Source organism: Cetorhinus maximus, chromosome 1 (genome assembly GCF_964194155.1).
Source record: "Cetorhinus maximus chromosome 1, sCetMax3.hap1.1, whole genome shotgun sequence".
NCBI classification, from domain to species: domain Eukaryota; kingdom Metazoa; phylum Chordata; class Chondrichthyes; order Lamniformes; family Cetorhinidae; genus Cetorhinus; species Cetorhinus maximus.
In genome coordinates, this window is record NC_135879.1 from 17,139,520 (window position 1) to 17,160,642 (window position 21,123).

Consider the following 21,123-nt stretch of genomic DNA (forward strand, 5'->3'; position numbering starts at 1 on the left):
TTTTGTCTAGCGTCCCTTCTCCCAATATTTTAACCAAATCTTGTTTATGTTACATTTTCTATAACAGTCACAATATTTCCTCAACAATTTCCCCATCATACTGTTAATAACACTCCAAATGTGGTAAAATGTTTACTACTGTAGCTATGGCACATGGCATCCAACTGGCTGCCTTTTTAAAAATTTATATTACATAAAATATATATATATTTATACACTCCAACTTATAAAATCATTATTTCCTCCAGCTAAAGAAATAAAATTTTTCCCACTCAGCCTACTTATTCAAAAGTCTACTACCCGTCTTCACCATGTAAACTAAATAAACTCATCACTTTGCCAACAGCTGGCAGTTTGCACTCCATTTACATTTTCACCTCAATCTTCAAAACATTCTCCCACATTACTTACATCGTTTAAAATCAATGGCCTGGATCTCGCAGTCAGTAGTGAAGCAGTGGTGTTTGCTGCCTGACTGCGTGGAGTAACACTGCCCTACCTTGGTTGTAGGTTGCTGCAGGAGCTTGCTCACATGGGTACAGCATGGGTCTAATGGTGAAGTCAGTGGTGCGGCCTAGTGGCACGGTGCATTGACAGTGAATTTGGCATCACAAGCTGATGACACGCCTCCGAGGCCAGCTCAATAATAGGCAAGTGTCTTTTTTTGACTCTTTGGAACTCATTTGTTGGTGGCAATGTAGTGGTGTACAATTTAATTAAAATTCTTCCTCCCCGCACCTCAGTCCTGTCAATGTCAGAAACAGCACTTGATGGATGGAATTTTCTCCTCCATCAAGAGCTGTTTCTAACATTAGTGGGGCTGAGGAGTTGAGGTGGAGAGAAGCAAAGGGTCAAAAGGGACTATATCAAGGCAAGATCATATCTACAATGGAAAGCATACATGTAAGCTTGTTACCCTGTAATTGCATAATCTGCTGACTTGATGACTTCTTCACAAATCTCCAAAAATACTTTCTGAAAAATTTCCGTGTGCCATTTTTCTCAGCCTGTCTCATTTATCTCTGTGAAGTCCATGGAAAGTTTTACTATGCTAAGGCTACTATTTAATGCAAGTTGCTGTAAAATAAACCTGCTCAACTAGTTTCTGTCCTTTGAGAGCAATATCTTACGACACTAGAATAAGTAATGGTTTCTGGCAGTTCAATATATTGTATTGCAAGTTAATGTTCCTAAAATTTGGTAAAAACGGGCAGCAGTTTAAAAATGGAATAAAATTATGTCCAACAAACTCTAAAATTAAATTGCTTCAAAATTGTATTATCTCACCTATAAAGGAATGTTGCCAAACCGCCCAACATTGTAATGGTGATTGCTACTGTCAGAAGTACTTGGTTGCTTACTCCTTCAATTAGTGAAAACTCATCAATTCTTGATCCAAGTAATTGCTCTGAGTGCTGTTCCATTCCAGAAGACAGATGCCTAGGGAAGAAAACAAAAGATTAAATAGCTACCAGGGTAAGTAACACTTTGAGGATCACTGCATTTAAATTTAAAGCAGAAGGGGCAACCACTGTAGCTTATTTAAGTGGAAGAAAGAGTTCTATTTTTAAATCCATAAAGTTTATTCTGTGATGACTACGTTTCATCACCGGCAAAGAAATGGCTTGATGTGTTCAAAAATAGTATAATAATTTATTAACATAACAAAGAAATAGGCGCAGGATTAGGCCATACAGCCTCTTGAACCTGTTCCACCATTCAATAATTCAATTTTCCTACAGTATTTGTCTATCCCTGATTCCCTTACTGCCCAAAAATCTATTGATTTCAGTCTTGAATATATTCATTGACCACAGTCCTCTACGACAGAGAATTCCAAAGCTTAGTGAAGAAATTTTTTTCTCATCTGTTCCTAAATAGCTGATCCCTTATCCATAGTCTATGACTCCTAGTACTACAATATCCAGCCATGGGAAACAGCCTCTCAGTATCACTAAGAATTTTATTATTTCAATAAGATTACTTCGCTTTCTTCTAATCTCCAGAAATTATAGATCCATTCCCCTCAATCTCTCCTCGTAGAACAGTCCTTTCATTCCAGGAATTAATCTAGTGAACCTTCATGCGTCTCCTCTAAGACAAGTATTTTCGTTTTTTCTCCCTTTATCTAGAGGTTTGTACATCAGGTCACTGCGAACATGATCCATTTTCGATCTCAAGATAAAGCGAAAGATGGCTCAGGTGATCGCCACAGTGTCGCTCCCACATGCCCAGTTTTATTTTCATCATAGCCACCCGGTCCTTTCAGTTTCTAACGCATGCCCTGGTCCATCCGAACCATATCCCCAGTACCTTCAGGCAGTCTGACCTGATGGTGAAGGGGATAAAGGATTGGTCAGCCCAGTTCCCCAAAGAACATAGCCTCGCTCTTGCCACGATTCACCTTGGCTCGAGGCCAGTTCGAACTGGTTGCAGATGTTGATCAGTCTGCGCACCAACGGCAGATCTGGGCAGAAGAGGGTGACATCATCCATGTACAGGTAGGCTTTCACCCCAGTGCCTCCACTGCCTGGGATCATCACTCCTCTTATGCCTGGATCCTTCCTGATGGACTCAGCAAAGGGTTCTATGCAACACATGAACAGGACAGGGGAGAGAGGTCAGCCCTGCCTGACTCCAGATTTAATTGGAAGCTTTCTGATTCCTACCCATTGGCTGAAACTGCGCTACAGATGTTTATGTAGAGCAGTTGGATCCAGTTGAGGATTCCCTCCTCAAATCCCATTTTGGAGAGCACATCCACCACGCAGATACTCTGTCAAAGGCCTTCTCCTGGTCCAGGCTGATGAGACATGTGTCCACACACCGTACATAGGCAATCGTAACCCTGAGTAGCGCGAGGCTGTCAGAGATCTTCCTGCCGGATACAGCGCAGGTCTGGTCAGGGTGGATCACCAACTCCAGAGCAGACTTGACCCGAGTGCCAACGACCTTGGACAGAATCTTATATTCCACATTCAACAGTGAAATGGGTCACCAATTTCTAATTTCCTCCCTTTCCCCCTTCTGCTTGTAGATGAGGGTGATGAAGCCTTTCCTCGTGGATTCTGACATGCTGCCAGCCAGAGGCAAACTCTCCTGCACTTCTAGCAGGTTTCAGCAGATCCAGTCCCACAGAGCAGAATACAACTGAGCCGGTAAAGCGTTACCTCCAGGAGTTTTACTCAGTTCTTTTTGAAAAATATACTTTATTCATAAAATATCTGAAAGAACATTACAAAACATTTCAAAATGGCCATCACAAAAAGTGCAATCATATTCTAGTTTTCCACATTGATTGTATTGAAGCGCCTCACGATCTATGAACATTGCAGACTTTCAACATGGTCATTACAGTCAGACAGTGCAATGGTATTTAAGTTATCTACTCTGAGGTGCTTCAATATAATTGTGATACGTTTAGTATTCACTGCATACATTCAATGCCCGAGGGGTCTGTACAATTCCCAGCCCTTCGGTACGCTATGGCTGAAATGTCTTAGACAGCAACCTTTCCTCATTGCGCCTTTGCGACAGCTGCCCAAGCTTTAGTGCATTCCTCCGAATGTAACCCTGGAATGTGCCAATCTGCAACACTCGGCCAGGGACAACTCCTTGCACTGGAAGACCAACAAGTTTCAGGCAGACCAAAGAGCGTCTTTCACCGAGCTGATGATCCTCCAGCTGCAGCTGATGTTTGTCTAAGTGTGTCTCCCTGGGAACAGCCCATAGAGCAGAACACTGTGTCACAGAACTGCTTGGGATGAACATCGACAAAAAATCCACTGCATCTCTCTCCAGACCTTCTTTGCAAAGGCACATTCCACAAGGTGGTGAACAACGGTCTCTTCCCCACCACAGCCATCTCGAGGGTGATGTGCGGAGGGGGTGAGACTCCTGGCATATAGGAAGGATCTGACTTTCTCACCACCAGCCAAGCTATGTCTTGGTGCTTGTTGGAAAGTTCTGGCGATGAGGCATTCTGCCAAATGACTTTGACAATCTGCTCGGGGAACCATCCGACAGGATCCACCATCTCCTTTTCCCACAGGGCCTCTAGGACGTTGCGTGCCGACCACTGCCTGATGGGCTTGTGGTCAAAGGTGTTTCTCTGCATAAATGTTTCCACGAGGGACAGGTGGTCCAACTACTTGGAGCATTCTGCGGCAGCGTGGCCAGACCCATCCTTCGCAACACCGGGGACAGGTAGAACCTCAGCACGTAGTGACACTTGGTGCTTGCGTACTGAGGGTCTACGCACAGCCACACACAAAGGTGGCCATCAGCATGAAGGCGATGTTGGGCACAGTTTTTTCCTCTTTTATCTAGAGGTTTGTACATCGTGTCCCTGTGAACACGATCCATTTTTAACCTCCAGACAAAGCGAAAGATGGCTCGGGTAAGCGCCATAGCGTAGTGAAAAATGGGCCAGACCTGTGCCACGTACAGCAACACCGAGAGTGCCTCACATCTGATGACCAGGTTCTTACCTGCAATGGAGAGGGAGTGTCACTCCCACATGCCCAGTTTCCTTTCAACATAGCCACTCGCTCCTTCCAATTTCGAACACATGCCCTGGTCCCTCAGAACCATATCCCCAGCACCTTCAGGTAGTCTGACCTGATGGTGAAGGGGATAAAAAAAATCGGTCAGCCCAATTCCCAAAGAACATGGCCTCGCTCTTGCCAAGAGTTACCTTGGCTCCCGAGGCCAGTTCGAACTGATTGCAGATGTTGATCAGTCTGCGCACCGACAGGGGATCCAAAGAGAAGACGGTGACATCACCCATGTGCAGAGAGGCTTTGATCCGAATGCCTCCACTGCCTGGGATCATCACTCCTCTTATGCCCGGATCCTTCCTGATAGACTCAGGAAAGGGTTCTATGCAGCACATGAACAGGGCAGGGGAGAGAGGGCAGCCCTGTTTGACTCCAGGTGTAATTGGAAAGCTTTCTGATTCCCACCCATTGACTGAAACTGCGCTACAGATGTTTGTGTAGAGCAATTGGATCCAGTTGAGGATTCCCTCCCCAAACCTCATTTTGGAGAGCACATCCGCCATGTAGGTATGCGATACTCTGTCAAAGGCCTTCTACTGGTCCAGGCTGATGAGGCACGTGTCTACACCCCTGTCCCGTACATAGGCAATCGTATCCCTGAGTAGCGCAAGGCTGACAGGGATCTTCCTGCCGGGTACAGCGCAGGTCTGGTCAGGGTGGATCACCAACTCCAGAGCATACCTGACCCGATTGGCGATGACCTTGGACAGAATCTTCTAGTCCACATTGAACAGTGAAATGGGTCTCCAATTTGTAATTTCCTCCCTTTTCCCCTTCTTCTTGTAGATGTGGGTGATGATGCCTTTCCTTATGGATTCTAACATGCTGCCAGCCAGAGGCATACTCTCATACACTTCTAGCAGGTTTCGGCCAATCCAGTCCCACAGAGGCGAATAATCTCGGCAGGCAAGCCTTCACTTCCCGGAGTTTTACTCTTCTCGAACGACTCAAGAGCCTAAGTCAGTTTGTCAGGAGTTAGCGGTTTGTCCAGACTCTCTCATGTATTGTCGTCTAAAACCTCCATGATAGAAGACTGGGAGGCCATGCTGTCTGTGGGCTTCATGTCATACAATCCAGCATAAAAGGATTTGCTGATTCTCAAAATGTTGGGACTGCGATGACTTTACCGAGCTGTCTTCTTCCTTCACGCTGATCACAGAGCTCTGTGTACCTTTTGGAAGAAGAAATGTGAACACGCCTCATTCCACTCCACGGAGCAGACTCTGGACCGGAAAGTGGTCTTGGAGGCCTCCTAGGCAAAGAGCGAGGCTTGCTGGCTCTTCACCTCTTGGAGGATCTCCTTGACATCGACCTCCATCGACGCAGCCGGAGCAGGTTCTGCATGTTTTTCTGGAGTCGGGACATTTCCCTCTGTTCCTTTCTAGCTTTCATCATATCTTAGAGGATGAAAAACTTCTTGATGTTCTCCTTGATCGCTTCCCACCAGTGTGTCAGGGACTCAAAGAGGGGTTTCACGATTCTCCAACCTCTGTTATCCTTTGAGTTCTTCAATGTTCTCTGGGGTCAGCAGTTGCACGTTCACCCATCATGGTAATACAGCACCATCACAGGACTGACCAGAGATTGAAATGGTACTCACCTTACAGCTACTAAAGGTACAGGCTTCACAGTTATACTTAGTAATAAAAATGGCAACAAAAAAACAAATGTGAAAGTTATTTGGTGTTGATCTTGTAGTCATTTTTATCCAAATTGTAGTTTTGGAAAAGAATGAAATTTGATTGTTGGTTTTTTTTTGTTCCTGTAGTATTCCTTATTTGCATTTTTCATATTTTGTTAATTCCTATTTAAACTAATTGAATATTTGATTGGCCTGAGTAACCATGTTTTTGCTTTATGGATCCAAGGTTCTTTGAACATTTGGTACCAATGAGCCATACTTTCTAGTGTGGCTCCCTTACAAAAGTGCAGCAGACCCATGCACCGGAGAGGGTGCAGAGGAGATTTACCAGGATGCTGCTTGGGCTGGAGGGTCTGAACTATGAGGAAAGATTGGATAGGCTGGAGTTGTTTTCCTTGGAGCAGCGAAGGCTGAGAGGGATCCTGATAGATAGTATAAGATTATGAGGGACATAGATAGGGAGGATAGGAAGGCACTTTTTCCATTAGTAGAGGGGTCAATAACCAGGGGGCATAGATTTAAGCTAAGAGGTAGAAGGCTAAGAGGGGAGTTGAGGAGAAATGTTTTCACCCAGAGGGAGGTGGGAGTCTCGAATTCACTGCCTGAAAGGGTGGCTGAGTCAGAAACTCTCGTAACATTTAAGAAGTATTCAGATACTCACTTGCGTCTCCATAGTCTCCAGGGCTATGGGCCAAGTGCTGGAAAATGGGATTAGCGTAGTCAAGATCTTTATTGACCGGCGCAGACACAATGGGCCGAATGGCCTCCTTCTGAGCTGTAAACGTCTATGTTAGACCCAAAGCTTTTAAATTTTACAAACGTAACGAAAATGCCTGAAGTGCATAGCAGGTCTGTTGGGTGAAAAGGCTGGTTAAGTGTTTCATGTTGTACGGTTTTGAGTCCTGACTGGTCGACCTCTCATTTTTGCTTACTGATGCTAAAGGATCTGTGGTGTACTTTCAACACAGATTTTCAGCATATGTGTTTATTTCAGGTTTCTAACAATCACAGTCATGAAAGGTGCTATATAAATGGAAGCTATTTCCTTTTCTTTGCATTCAAATTGATCTATTGGGCAATGTTACAAATTTGAGTTTAACACAAGATCAATTTAGGGATGGGCAATAATTTCACAACCAAATTAAAAAAACACTCCAAATATAAAAATAGAATGAGCTACCATCTGACGTGGTAAATGCGGGCTCACTCTTAAGTTTTAAGAATAAATTAGATAGATACATGGATGGGAGAGGTCTGGAGGGTTATGGACTAGGTGCAGGTCAATGGGACTAGCGGAATAATATTTCGGCACAGACTAGAAGGGCCAAATGGCTTGTGTTCTGTGCTGTAGTGTTCTATGGTTCTGTATAGTGTATATTTTATTACTGTAATGAAAGAACTGGCAAATTTCATTCTTTTCCAAAGCTTCGATTTAGAAACAAATTTACTATGACAAAAACCAAATGATTCAAATAATTTTCGCATTTGTTTTTCATTGCCATACTTTTAAGTTTACCTGTTAAACCTGTGCCTGTAGTAGCAGTAAGATGTGTACATTTCGATCTTTAGTTAGTCCTGTGCCATATTACCACGAAGGGTGAACTGCTGTAGCAGTTTGGCCACAGGCCATGGTCAGTGATGAATGTATCAGTCATTTCCTTAAGCAACGTTGTTGTCTTTTTTTAAAAATAAGAGTTGACTTCCGATGCTTAACATCTGTGGTGAGACCAGCTGTGTAATAATGAACAAAAACAAAAATAGCTGGAAAAACACAACAGGTCTGATAGCATCTGCGGAGAGGAGTACAGTAAACGTTGAGAGTCCGAATGACTCTTCATCAGAACTAAGGAAAAATAGAAAGGGGGGGGGGTGGTGATATTAGCTAAGAAATGTACTAATGGTGACATTAAGGGTAGAAAGCAGGACGAGCAAGGCACAGATAGCCCTAGTGGGGGTAGGGTGGGGGGGAAGGGATCAAAATAGGCTAAAAGGTAGAGATAAAACAATGGATGGAAATACATTTAAAAATAATGGAAATAGGTGGGGAAAGAAAAATATATATAAATTATTGGAAAAAGGGGGATCGGAAAGGGGGTGGGGATGGAGGAGAGAGCTCTTATCTAAAGTTGTTGAACTCAATATTCAGTCCGGAAGGCTGTAAAGTGCCTAGTTGGAAGATGAGGTACTGCTCCTCCAGTTTGCGTTGAGCTTCACTGGAACATTGCAGCAGGCCAAGGGCAGACATGTGGGCATGAGAGCAGGGTGGTGTGTTGAAATAGCAAGCCACAGGGAGGTCTGGGTCATGCTTGCGGACAGACCGAAGGTGTTCCGCAAAGCGGTCACCCAGTCTGCGTTTGGTCTCTCCAATGTAGAGGAAACCACATTGGGAGCAGCGAATGCAGTAGACTAAATTGAGGGAAGTGCAAGTGAAAGGCTGCTTCACTTGAAAGGAGTGTTTGGGCCCTTGGATGGTGAGGAGGGGGGAAGTAAAGGGGCAGGTGTTGCACCTTCTGCGGTTGCATGGGAAGGTGCCGTGGGAGGGTGTTGAGGTGTAGGAGGAGTGGACCAGGGTGTCCCGGAGGGAACGATCCCTGCGGAATGCCGCCGGGGGGGTGAAGGGAAGATGTGTTTGGTGGTGGCACCATGCAGGAGTTGGCGGAAATGGTGGAGGATGATCCTTTGAATGCGGAGGCTAGTGGGGTGATAAGTGAGGATAAGGGGGACCCTATCATGGTTCTGGGAGGGAGAGGAAAGTGTGAGGGCGGATGCGTGGGAGATGGGTCAGACACGGTTGAGGGCCCAGTCAACCACCGTGGGTTGAAAATCTCGGCTAAGGAAGAAGGAAGACATGTCAGAGGAACTGTTTTTGAAAGTGGCATCATCAGAACAGATGCAAGGAAGATGCAACAGATGCGAAGGAACTGAGAGAATGGGATGGAGTCCTTGCAGGAAGTGGGGTGTGAGGAGCTGTAGTCAAGGTAGCTGTGGGAGTCGGTAGGCTTGTAATGAATATTGGTGGACAGTCTATCACCAGAAATTGAGACAGAGGGGTCAAGGAAGGGAAGGGAAGTGTCAGAGATGAACCATGTGAAAATGATGGAGGGGTGGAAATCTGAAACAAAATTAATAAATTTTTCCAGGTCCAGACGAGAGCATGAAGCAGCACCGAAGCAGTTATCGATGTACCGGAGAAAGAGTTGTGGGAGGAGGCCAGAGTAGGATTGGAACAAGGAATGTTCCACATACTCCATAGAGAGACAGGCATAACTGGGGCCCATGCGGGTACCCATAGCCACACCTTTTATTTGGAGGGAGTGAGAGGAGTTTAAGGAGAAATTGTTCAGTGAGAGAACAAGTAATAATGAAATGTAATAATGTGTAATAATGAAACTCCTTGTAATCTAGTTTGGATCTCAGTGTCTTAAGTACAGTTCTTCAATTTCTCTAAAATGGACAAAGTTAACATTAGGCAAAATATTGTTTGGTTCTCTTTTTGCAACTATCTTGATGCTGCATGGACTGCCTAGCTCTGAAGAAGAGTCATAAGGACGCGAAACGTTAACTCCGTTTCTTTTCTCCACAGATGCTGTTTTTCTGCTGAGTTTTTCCAGCATTTTCTGTTTTTGTGTTGGACTTCCTAGTGCCTGGATTCTAATTTTTTTTTTTAAAGTCCTTCTCTTCTGACCCAAAGCTCAAAAAATGTTGTTGACAAAGTCATAACCATCTTCCCGATTGACTAATGGCTAACAAATTAGCCATTGTTTGGGATCTGTGCAAACAAGGGTCCATACTGCATTTAAATCACAAGTGTCAGCCAAAGTGTTGGAGGCAGGGCAGGGCTTATGGCCAGCAGGACTCTCAACTAAACAGTATATTTTACAACAAACAAGAAAACATGCAAGGTTTGTTTATGTGCAAACAGCAGAGCACACAAAGTCTATTTAAAAAGAATCTGCAAACAGAATTCATGTCTGTAAAATCAATTACACTCAGTTACAGAAGTGATTGATGGTGGAATTACCCAATCATCGCCATTCTGGCCAGGAATAGCAGTGTCACTACATGCAGTCTGCCTATATGGCCAATCTACCATACGGCTGTCTGGGAAGCTACTCCCTTTCAGCCAAAACACATCAAAATCAATCACCTCCAAGTCTTTGCTGTGCAAAAATGGTCAAAGAGTTCCGAACCATGAGAGCACTGAACCATGAGAGTACCTCATGTCTCACATCTATGTGAAGTTTAATGTACAGAGCTGTAAAGGGATACATTTTGAAGGAAGAATAAGGTGAGGGCATGCACACCATGTGAAACTTCAAAGAGTAGAGAAAGAGAATTAGGGATTTAGATACATAAACCATTAAAAATGGGAGGATGAGTTGAGATAACTGATTTTTAAAAAAGCACAGGAAACCCAAAACAAAAACAGAAAATGCTGGAAAAACTCAGCAGGTCTAACAGTGTCTGTGAAGAGAAAGACAGAGTTAACATTTAGAGTCTGTATGACCCTTCTTCAGAGCTGTAAACCCGAGGTTTAATAAATAAGGATACAGAGTACAAAAAAAGAGAGATAATACTGAACCTATCCAAATCATTCACTGGACTGTAGTTAGATTATTGTGTCCAGTTTTAGGGATCTTACAAAGAGAGGCTACAATGTGTGTGTAAGAGATTCATTGATGATAAACAGTGATGAGAGGCTTTATTTGGAGGAAAATCAAGAACCCGAGGCTCTTGTCATTATAATAAAGACATTTAAAGGAAGGTCTGATAGAGGTATTGAAAATTGGGAGTTTTTTAAAAAAAAGATACATGTAACATCACCCGGTCACAGCTCATTTGCTGCTGAAACACTCATTCATGTCTTTGTTACCTCTATACCTGACTGTTCCAATGCACTCCAGGATGGTCTCCAGCATTCTGCCCTCTGCAGACTTAAGGTTATCCAAAACTCTGCTGCCCATTTCTTAACTTATAGCAAGTCCCTTTCTGCTATCACCCCTGTTGCTCACTGACCTAAACGGACACCTAGTCAAGCAATGTCTTGATTTTAAGATTTTCACCCTTGGTTTTCAATTCCCTCCATGGTCTTGCCCGTCCCTATCTCTGTAATCTCCTCCTGCCCCATAAGCCTTTGAGCTGTGCTTCTCTAATTCCAGCATCTTGTGCATTCCCAATTTTAATTGCTCCACCATTGGTTGTTGTGCTTTCATATGCCTAGGCCCAGCTCTGGAATTCCCTCCCCACACCTCTCCGCCTCCTTTAAGACACTCTTTCCAACATATCTCTTTGACCAAGCTTTTGGTCATCTGACCTAATAGCTCCTTGTGTGGCTTAGTGTCATACTTTGTTATATAATGCTCCTGTGAAGAGCCTTTGGACGTTGATCATGTTAAAGGCTCTAAAAGTTGTTGTTGTACATCAGAACACATGTTGGTCATTCCCCAATTATAGAGGAATAAATTTATCAAAAGAATAAAGGGAAAAGTTAAGAGTTTTGTTTTAAAACAGAGGGTTGTTACAGCATGGAATATCCCATCAGAAACAGTGATGGAAGTTATATTTGTAAGTTTTAAAAAGAATAGTGGAAAACGCAAAAAAAAGGGCTTTCGCGCTCGGCAGCAGAATGGGACTTAAATGGATAGGATTTCAGGGTGCCAGCATGTGTGCGCTACCATTCTACTACTTCATGATTTTATGCAGAAGACATTAAATTCTTAGAAACATAGAAGCTTACAGCACAGAAAATTCATCAACTCTGCAGTGACTTTTTCCTGGGGCAGTTTAAAATCAATCCAATATCCTGCTCTGTTTTCCTTTGCTTCAAGTGACTATCCATTTTTCCTTCAAAGAAACCTCAACTATTTACTCCCAGTGGCAGATTACTGTTTCCTCCAACTCTTTGTCTGAAGAAACGACTCCAAATGCCCTCTTCACTGTTGATGATTTTAAATTGATGACCCATTGTCACTGACTCACCAACCAAAGGAGGGAGGGGATTTAAACATGCGCTGCTTTTATAAGGATTGCACAATTCATTCCTTATAGTTTTCTTTGTTTCTGTCTACATTTAATTCTTGTAAATAAATCCAACTTGTAGCTTTAGACTGAACAATATGGGTGGCAACGTGTTTTATTCTAGCTATTGGAGAAGACAGGAGTGCACAATAGAAATCCCGTGCAATTGTGGTATTCAATATTCCCATAAAAGGCTAATCGATAAATCTGAGTTACGGCGGCTATTCATAAGACGCATAAAATTATAATTTTTGATTATAAGGAAAATCTCCATAACAGAAATTGCAATTCTACTTTGTGCTTCGGGGCGGAAACCGCCTTAATATTGAAAATTCAGGCATGTGCTGTGCATAACTTTTGAAGATTTTATTTAAATGGTTAAAAAATGATGTGAGCATGTGCTACAATGCTTATGATTTCCATTAGGCCTACTTCCCAGTGAGGAGCATGAAGTCACAGTGAGCAGGAGTCTCTTCAGTACAGTCTTTTTTAAACCAAAGCAATTCTATCTAACTCAAAACATAACGAGAACTATTTCTAAATCACAAAGGCACACTTTCACACAAAGTACTTTAAATAGCACTTTGTCGCAAGAAAAACGGGAAGCTTGCTCACCAGTTCCTGACAGGGGAGTTTACATTAGGAGATCTCAATTTCCTCTCTCCATATTATCCCAATATGATTTCTCACTTCTGCATTTACAGTGGATTTCTGATGACGATATTCATAGTAAATTGGGAAATTGAAACGGAGGCGTGAGAAATACCAACAAGAGTTTTTGACGACACTGCTGGAGAAATCCAGCAAAAATGGCTAATCTGCTGTTAGAAGGTGCAGGCCACATTGCAATCAATTGAATGGTTGAAGGGGCAATGCTTTCAGGTCCTCCAATTTAATTGGTTGAAGGAACTCCACAATGGTATATCATAGGCACACATTCAGGTAGATACAACACCTTTATTCAAACAGAGGATCTCTCACTACAGCTATCGCTGCAAATGAAACAGCCACTGGTATATGAATTTGCGTCTGACATAGATACCTTTGTGGGTTTAGTGGTGTCAGTTGCTTCCTTAAGTGGCCCAAGCACCTTAGTTTCATGAAAGTTGACTCATACTGCCTTAAGGATACTTGTACAATAGCATAACCAAGGGATTTAACAACAGCATCCACGCGTGGTGATTTGACTGGATAAATGTGTCTTGAAACTCTTTCGAGTTATCAACAGTCACAGATTGCAACTCTTTCGAGTACAATCACAGTTCTTGGTTTCCGGGAGTGGGACATGAACCCACAACCCTCTGATTCAAAGGCGAGGGTGCTATGAACTGAGCCACAGCTGACACCTCAAATGTGTCTTGAAGGCGGACTGAGCAAACACTTGATGAAACAAGATTGATTTGAATCAATGCGATTTCACGATGGCTGTACAAGTAGAAAAATCATGCAGGCTTCATTAATAGAGGCATAGAGTACAAAAGCAAGGAAGTAATGCTAAACCATTATCAATCACTGGTTAGGCCTCAGCTGGAATATTGTGTGCAGTTCTGGAAACCAGACTTTTGGAAGGGCTTCAAGACCTTGGTGAGTATGGCGAAGATTGACTGGAATGGTACTTGGAAAAGGGACTTCACTTATGTGGAGAGACTACAGAAGCTGGGATTGTTCTCCTTGGAGCAGAGAACGTTAATCGGAGATTTAACAGAGGTGATCAAAATTATGAAATGTTTGATACAGTAGCTGGAGGCGAATTGTTTATACTGACAGAAGGGTCAGTAAACAGTTGATACAGATTTAAAATAATTGGCAAAAGAACGTGATGGGAGGTGGGGAGACTTTTTTTATTTACACACAGCAGGTTAGAATGATTTGGAATATACTGTCCAAATAATGATGAAATTAGGTTCAATAGTAACTCTCAAAAGGAAACTGGCTGTACATTTGAAAAGGAAACATTTGAAGGCTATGGACAAGGAGCAGAAGAGTGGGACTAATTGAATAGTTCTTTCAAAAAGGCAGCAAAGGCATGCTGTGTGGAGTATCCGTCTTGTGTGCTGTATGATTCTATCATTCGATGATTTTATGAGTAAGCTGCTTTATTTCCTATCAAGTGAGCACATAGAACACAACTCATCTTAAAGGAAGGGTAAAAATAATGAGCATGCAACAGTATCCCACTTCAGTTTGGTTTCCTTGCTTGCAGTTACACTAATTTTTGAACTGCTCCCTCCTACATTCCAACCTTCCTGGAGCTCTCTGCTGCCTGGCTGCCTCTAACTCGCAATGTTTTGTCCTATTTCTGACAAATTTGCATCTCTCTAATTTGGGCCTCTTGTGCTGCCCCTGCTTCCTTTGGCCTATTACTGGCAGCTGTGCCTTCAGCTATCTAGGCCTCAAGCTCTGGAATTCCCTCCCTAAACATGTCTCACTCTTTAGTGAGCCAGTGGTAAATATATGCAATAGATCCCCTAGGACGATAGTGGAAACAGACAGTATTGATTCATTTAAATTAGAGTTAGTTCAGGAAATTATATTTTGGGATACAGTAGGAGTAATTTGAGACATATGGCATGTGTAGCACGTTTGAGAGGAACTCCAGTTCCCAAAGCTTCCCAATAATGTTTTCTCCCCGTCTTTTGTCCGGTTCTGCTGCAGATCAGTGGTTCTCAAACATTTTGGTTGATGGACTCTTTTCAAATGGATTAGTAATTATGGAAGCCTCCTCCTCCCCACCCCCCCCCCATTGAAATTATAGTATAAACTTCTTGCACATTTACATTTCTGAATTAAAGTTCCCCAATGTCATGTTAAAGGAACTTGCATATAACTTTGCCAGAGCTGTCCATTATAGTGAATATTGATATCACATGATGTAAAAACATTTATCTTTTCTTCAGTTGAAAGGTAACCTTATAGGCTCAGTAATATTCCTGTTGAATATTTTATCGAACACCTCTCTGCTCCAATAGGTTCTATGGCTTTTGCTTGGAATACTAGCACTTTTTCAGCTGTAACCCTTGGCCATCTGCCTATTCACTGAACAGCTGAGTGTCTCAGGGTTATTTCCTCTCCTTCTGTTGTTTACCAACCTGTCTGCACTAGAATATTGCTGACAGACTGCCTGATATATATGTCATTTCTGTCTTCGGGACACCACTTTTAGCCAAGATGGCTAATGGCGTGCACCGGACCTGCACCATCATAGCAATGGGTCCCATTCATATTTTTTCGTAGACATCCTGGAAAGTCTCTATAGACCCCCACACCCCCTCCAACCAAGTTTGAGAACCACTGTTGTAGATCAATTGATAGAGTAGTCATGGCAATCACTCTCTAACTCCATTATCATTGTAACATGCAACAACCAGGATGGTAGAAGGCAAACTACATGAACTTTGATCTTTGTGTTTAGCAACTCCTATGGTCCTTTGGGACCCAAACTGAAAGCCGGTATTTGTTCTGTTGGCTAACAAAAATGAATCCGATGGAAGAACACCATTTGCGCTAAAAGCTTCATGAGTCCAGCCATTTCCAACATAATTGTGACAATTTTGTGCACAAGTCTGCACTACACAAAATGGGCTCTCACATTTCCCCCCAATTCCATTAATAAATTGAGTGGGCAGCGCATACCTTTCACTATTGCCCTGTTTTGGCTTCTGCCTGCTTCATCAGTCAATCATTTGGAAAAATTGGCATCCTCACTCAGAGACATTATATAAATGGTCATTTAAAAAAAATAAAATTTATACTTGTACAACAGATATGTTCTTTTAATAGTGTGAGTTATTTGTGGTACAACAGAGTAAGTGTTAAAGGCAAGAAATTACACCAATGCAAAAAAAAAGAGAACCAATGTTCTCTGGCTTACAATCAACATCTTTCATCCCAAAAGCACTCCAATTCAATTTTACACATTCAGATTCGTTAACTCATTCTTATTTAAAAATTGATCTGTTTTGCTGTTGAAAATTAACACAACTCGACATATTCAGTCAGTTATTGCTGCTAAGGGTAACTAGCAGCCCTCAAGTGTTGACAGGACTGCTCGAGGGACAATTAAACACAAACGCTCAGAGGTATAGCATTCAACTTTCTTCAGTGGTACTCCAGATAATTCTTTGGAGATGGCTCTTTAGGCGGGGGGGGGGGGGGGGGGGTGGGGGAGAACTGGGTTGAAATGAGCCTGTCAAAATCTACTTTATTTCTTTTTTAAGAGAGGATGAGGAAGAGAATACAAAAGATGTCGAATTAATTTTTACTTTTTAAAGTTACCGCGAGAACATTGGTACTTTAAACTGTGACTATGGAAATCCGAAATCAATGCTGAAAAAGTCGTTTCCACTGCCAGCTAACTTAGCCTGTTGAATATCTCCAGTGTTTATTTTTAAAATCCCCGATTAACCCTCTACTTGATATATTTCCCCTTGTTGCGTCTGCTAACAGCATGACGAGTGAAATTCTCAGAAGCAACCTTATTGAAAGGTTTTATTATTACAACAAACCAGGTGCACGGTTACTATAGAAAAGGGTTAAGGCAGTCAGCAGCAGGCCGCCCCCTGTTACCTGTCCCTTCCAGGATAAAGAACTCTGTCGATGCCCTCAACAATGCTGAGGCTGTTACTATCCGTATTGTTCCCGGCTGCGAACGCCCCTTTCCTTCCTTTCTTTTATTCATGCCATGCCTTTAAAAATCCGCCCAACTGCCGACCTGTCCTTTTTCGGACTCCAATCCCAAAAAACATTTGAGGTCCCAGCTCAGAGGGCGTTAGCGCAGGCTCAGAGGCGACGGGTGGGCGGGTCCAGCGCGGCGGAAATCAGCGCAGGCGCAATGGCGGCGGGTGGGCGGGTCCAGCTGAGAGGGCGCAGGCGTAATGGCGGGGAGGGCGGCAGGTCCCCCCTCCCCCCCTCCTCCTCGGGGGGAGTCGGCGCAGGTGCACTGGCAGTGAGAAGGCAGGTCCAGCTGACAGGGCGCAGGCTCAGTGGTGGCGGGTGGGCGAGTCCAGTTCGAAGAACGCAGGCGCAGTAGAGCTCGGATGGTGCTGGCGCAGGCGCTGTGGCGGCGGGTGGGTCCCGTTGGACCTGGAATGTGGTGACGTTGTGGAGCTTTGGACGGTTGGCGGTGCGAGCGGCGGCTTCTTTGTTGTCGGCGAGAGAGAGAGAGACGCACAGTGAGAGAGATGAACGTGGACCGGATTGAGCTGTGTGAGAGCCTGTTAACCTGGGTAAGCGCGGGGACGGATGAGGGGAGGCTCAGAGCCAAACGGTGAATGATTGTCGCTGTGTTGGTGGCGGGCGGGGTGAAGGCGGCCCCCGGTGCACTGTCACCACCGGACCAGCACGAAACCTACATCCAGCGGTGTACATAACCCTAACTGAGGGTGGAGGAGGAGCTCTGCTCCTGCTTTTGTCGCCAGACGCTGCGGTTAATGACACGGCCGCCATTTGTCTGGCTTGTTTGTATGTGCCTGTAAAGCTAGCTCCCCATCTTCAGTGTCTGCGGAACGCGCATACAGCTGACAGCGACCGTGGGCACCGGCATTAGCATCATCTGTGTTGGTATGTGTCAGCTGATAGCGCGGATGTGCAACCTCTATTTAACGCAGTTATTTCAATGCACTGTCAAGCTTCTGGCTCTTTCATTGCTCTATTTCTGCGTAATCTCTGCCTTCACTAGTGTATCTCTTAGCTCTCTGCCTTCCTTCACTTCGATTTACATCAAGTATACAGCACGGCGTCAGGCCAATGGGCCCAACTAAGTCTTTGGTGTTTATACTGCTCAGGAATTTCCTCCCATTGCAACCCACCTCGCCCCAGCCTCTCAGCATATCTTTCTATTCCCTTTTCTTACATGTCTGGTTTCCTTTTGAAAGCATCTAAGCTATTTGCCGTAGCCACTTTCTGCGGTAGTGATTTCCACATTTTAAGTGCTCCTTGAGTAAAGATATGTCTCTTTATTTCCCTATTAAATTTGCTAGCAACTATGTTGTGTTTCCGGTCTCTATTTTACTTGTGGGAGATTCAAAAATAATTCCACATCTACACCCATTCGACTGTTATCATCCCAGCTGATCTTACTGGATCAGATCCCAGATGGAACCTGGCTTGGTAGATCTTTTTTTTAAACCGTGGAAGGTATTTACTGAAACAGATTCATAGGAGTCTGCTGTCAACTTTTTAACAAAAATATATAACATTTATTAAATGACAAACATTAACTATGTTACACTAGACAACAAAAAAAGTTGGAAAGACTTCAACGCAGACACCAGGAAAAAATGACTCAAACTCACGCTATCCCTTTTGTTCCAGCAATACCCTTACAGACCCAACGTTTCACTGTAAAGGTACCGCTATTTCCACACCAAGGGTAGAATGGTTCCGTTGGAAAGAGATTTATTTTCCAGTAGACTTCTGAGCATTCACTAGAAGTTCTTCCACAATTGGACCTCCCTTGAAATGTCCAAAAAACTCATTCTAAATTCACTACAACTTTAGCACAATACATATGAGCTCTTTAACAGTCTGGCATCATTTCCAGCTAGGGAGTCTTAGGCCTTTTCTGTCTTCCTTCTGTGGTATGCACGTACCAACTGAAATTAAAAACTGCTTTTCTTGTTCTCTCCCTGTATCTCTGTGGGTCTCTCTCTGATCCCCAGTTGCTAGGCAACACACAGTTTTTTTCTACTTTGTTTTTCTTTTGGTTTTAATTTCCCTAAACTACTAACCCCTTGGTAACTCATCTCTTCACTTTGAGACGTAAAACCTCATCAAAATGCATGTATGCAAACAGGCCCCCAGACTTGTCAGCTCCACCTCACAAAAACTCTAAACTGAAGCCAAACCCAGGTTTCACCTTCCTTAACACACAAATAAAAAATCAATTAAACTTAAAGCTATATCTTGTTCCAAACACTGACAAGTACAAATATAACTTACTTAAAACTATCTCCAGTTCCTAATGCAGCCCAGTAAACCAACAACCCAATAAAATAAAAACAAAGTGCTAAAAATACTTAGCAAGCCTGCCAACATCTGTGGTGAGAGAAACAAGAGTTGACATTTCAGGTTTATGACCTTTCATTAGAACTCATAAACATTAAGGCCTCTAAGTGATGTCCCCTCAGTCTTACGAAAGCAAAATACTCCGGTTGCAAGAATCTTAAATAAAATCAGAAAATGCTGGAAATACTTAGCACGTTAGGCCCTATCTGTGGCGAGAGAAACAGAGTTAATGTTTCAGGTCTGTGACATTATATCATGTTTCTCTCCCACAGACACTGCCCAACCTGAGTATTTCCAGCATTTTCTGTCTGTAAGTCTTCTCCTTTCTAAAGAAGAAGCCCCAACCTATTCAGCCTTTGCCAATAGTTGAAAACTCTCAGATCTGGTACTATCCTTTCAAATTTTTTTTGCGCTTCGCCCAGTGTTTCTATGCCCCTTTTGAAACAACAACTTCGACTTGTAGAGAACTTTTAACGTGGTAAAATAGCTAATGGTACTTCACAGCAGGGTTATCAAGCAATTTGGCATAAGGCCACATAATGAGATGTTAAGGGCAAATGATCGATAGCTTGGTCAAAGAGTCTCTTAAAGGACGAATCTCTTAAAGTACATACAGAAGGAGAGAAGTTTAGGATGGGAGTTCTACATCTTAGGGCCTTGGTAGCTGATGATAGAGGAGTGATTTAAAATTAGGGATGCTCAAAAGGTCAGGATTGGAAGAGTGCAGATATCTTGATTTGTTTGGTTGGAGGTGGTTACAGAGATCAGGAGGGATTTGAAAATGAGGTTAAAAATTTAAAATCAATGTGTTGTTTAACTGTAGTTCAGTGAGCACAGCTGCGATGGGTGAACGGGACTTAGTGCAAGTTCGGATCCTGACAGCAGAGTTTTTGATTACCTTTTAAGAATGTGAAAGGCTGGTCAGTTTGAGTAGCCTGGTCACAAAGGCATGGATGTTGTTTTCAGCAACAGATGAGCTATGACGGGTGGAATTGGGCGATGTTATGGAGTTGCCAAGACAGAGGTGGTCTTAATGATGGTGTGGTTACATAGTTGGAAGCTCTTATCGAGGGCAAATATGATGTTAATGGTGTGAACTGTTTTGTTTTGCTTCAGACGGTTACCGGGGGGAGTAAACAAGTCTGAGAATTTTAAAATCGAGGTCTTGCTACACTGGAAGCCACTGAAGGTCAGTGGGCACAGGTGTGATGGGTGAACTAGAGTGTGTTAAGATACAAGCAGCAGAGGTTTGGATGACCTCAAGCTTACGGAGGATAGAATGTGGAAGACCAGCCAGATGATCATTGAAATAGCCATGTCTAGAGGTTGGAAGGACTCAAATGAGGGTTTCAGCAGCAGATGAGCTTTGGCTGCGCTCGGAACAGGTGAGGTTAAGGAGTTGGAAGTAGGTGATTTATTGATGGAGGGGATCTACTTTTGGAAGATCAATTTGGTCATCTCAGATGCAGAGATTACACAGTCTGATTCAGCCAGAGGTAATAACAATGAGATTGATGGAATTGGTGGTGAGCAAATTGAGTTTTTGGTGGGGACTGAAGGCAATGGCAGTCTTCCTCACATGTAATTGGAGGAAATGTTGGCTCGCTCCAGTCTGGATGTTGGCCAAGCAGTTTGACAACACCAAGGCTTGGATGGGTCAAGAGCCATGTTGCACAGATATTGAAAACTGCTGGGTGGCAGATTTGAAATGAGATCATAAGGCAATTTGAAATAAATATTTTTGACCAAATATTTATTCCTTATTGGATATGAAGAGAGACTTATTGCATTACATTGCTGGTCATTGCATGTACTTACTGTCATTTGAATATTGCTGAAAAGAGAGACATGATGCCCAAGCTTTTCATCTAGTACTCATCAAGACAAATGCAAGAATGC

General features: G+C 43.2%; 2 protein-coding genes across 14 annotated transcripts in view; one reads left to right on the top strand and one right to left on the bottom strand.

Annotated features, from left to right (window-relative positions):
* The window catches only part of rnf170 (ring finger protein 170), a 39,018-nt gene extending 22,045 nt beyond the window's left edge, over nucleotides 1-16,973 (bottom strand). The window contains exons 1-2 of the mRNA XM_078536439.1: nucleotides 16,786-16,973; nucleotides 1,288-1,440 (exon numbers count right to left, since the gene is read on the bottom strand). Of these exons, the coding sequence (XP_078392565.1) occupies nucleotides 1,288-1,424 (137 nt within the window). The 5' untranslated portion in view covers nucleotides 1,425-1,440; nucleotides 16,786-16,973. The remainder of the gene's footprint in view (nucleotides 1-1,287; nucleotides 1,441-16,785) is intronic.
* A 105-nt stretch (nucleotides 16,974-17,078) lies between these two features.
* hook3 (hook microtubule-tethering protein 3) overlaps nucleotides 17,079-21,123 on the top strand; it is a 149,194-nt gene continuing 145,149 nt past the window's right edge. For 7 of the 13 annotated variants that reach the window (XM_078537312.1, XM_078536824.1, XM_078537157.1 and 4 more), the window contains exon 1: nucleotides 17,261-17,444. In XM_078537312.1, the coding sequence (XP_078393438.1) occupies nucleotides 17,400-17,444 (45 nt within the window). In that variant the 5' untranslated portion in view covers nucleotides 17,261-17,399. Of the gene's footprint in view, nucleotides 17,445-17,652; nucleotides 17,779-21,123 lie in introns of those variants that run through there. The other 6 variants (XM_078537400.1, XM_078536941.1, XM_078536995.1 and 3 more) reach the window with 3 other exon arrangements.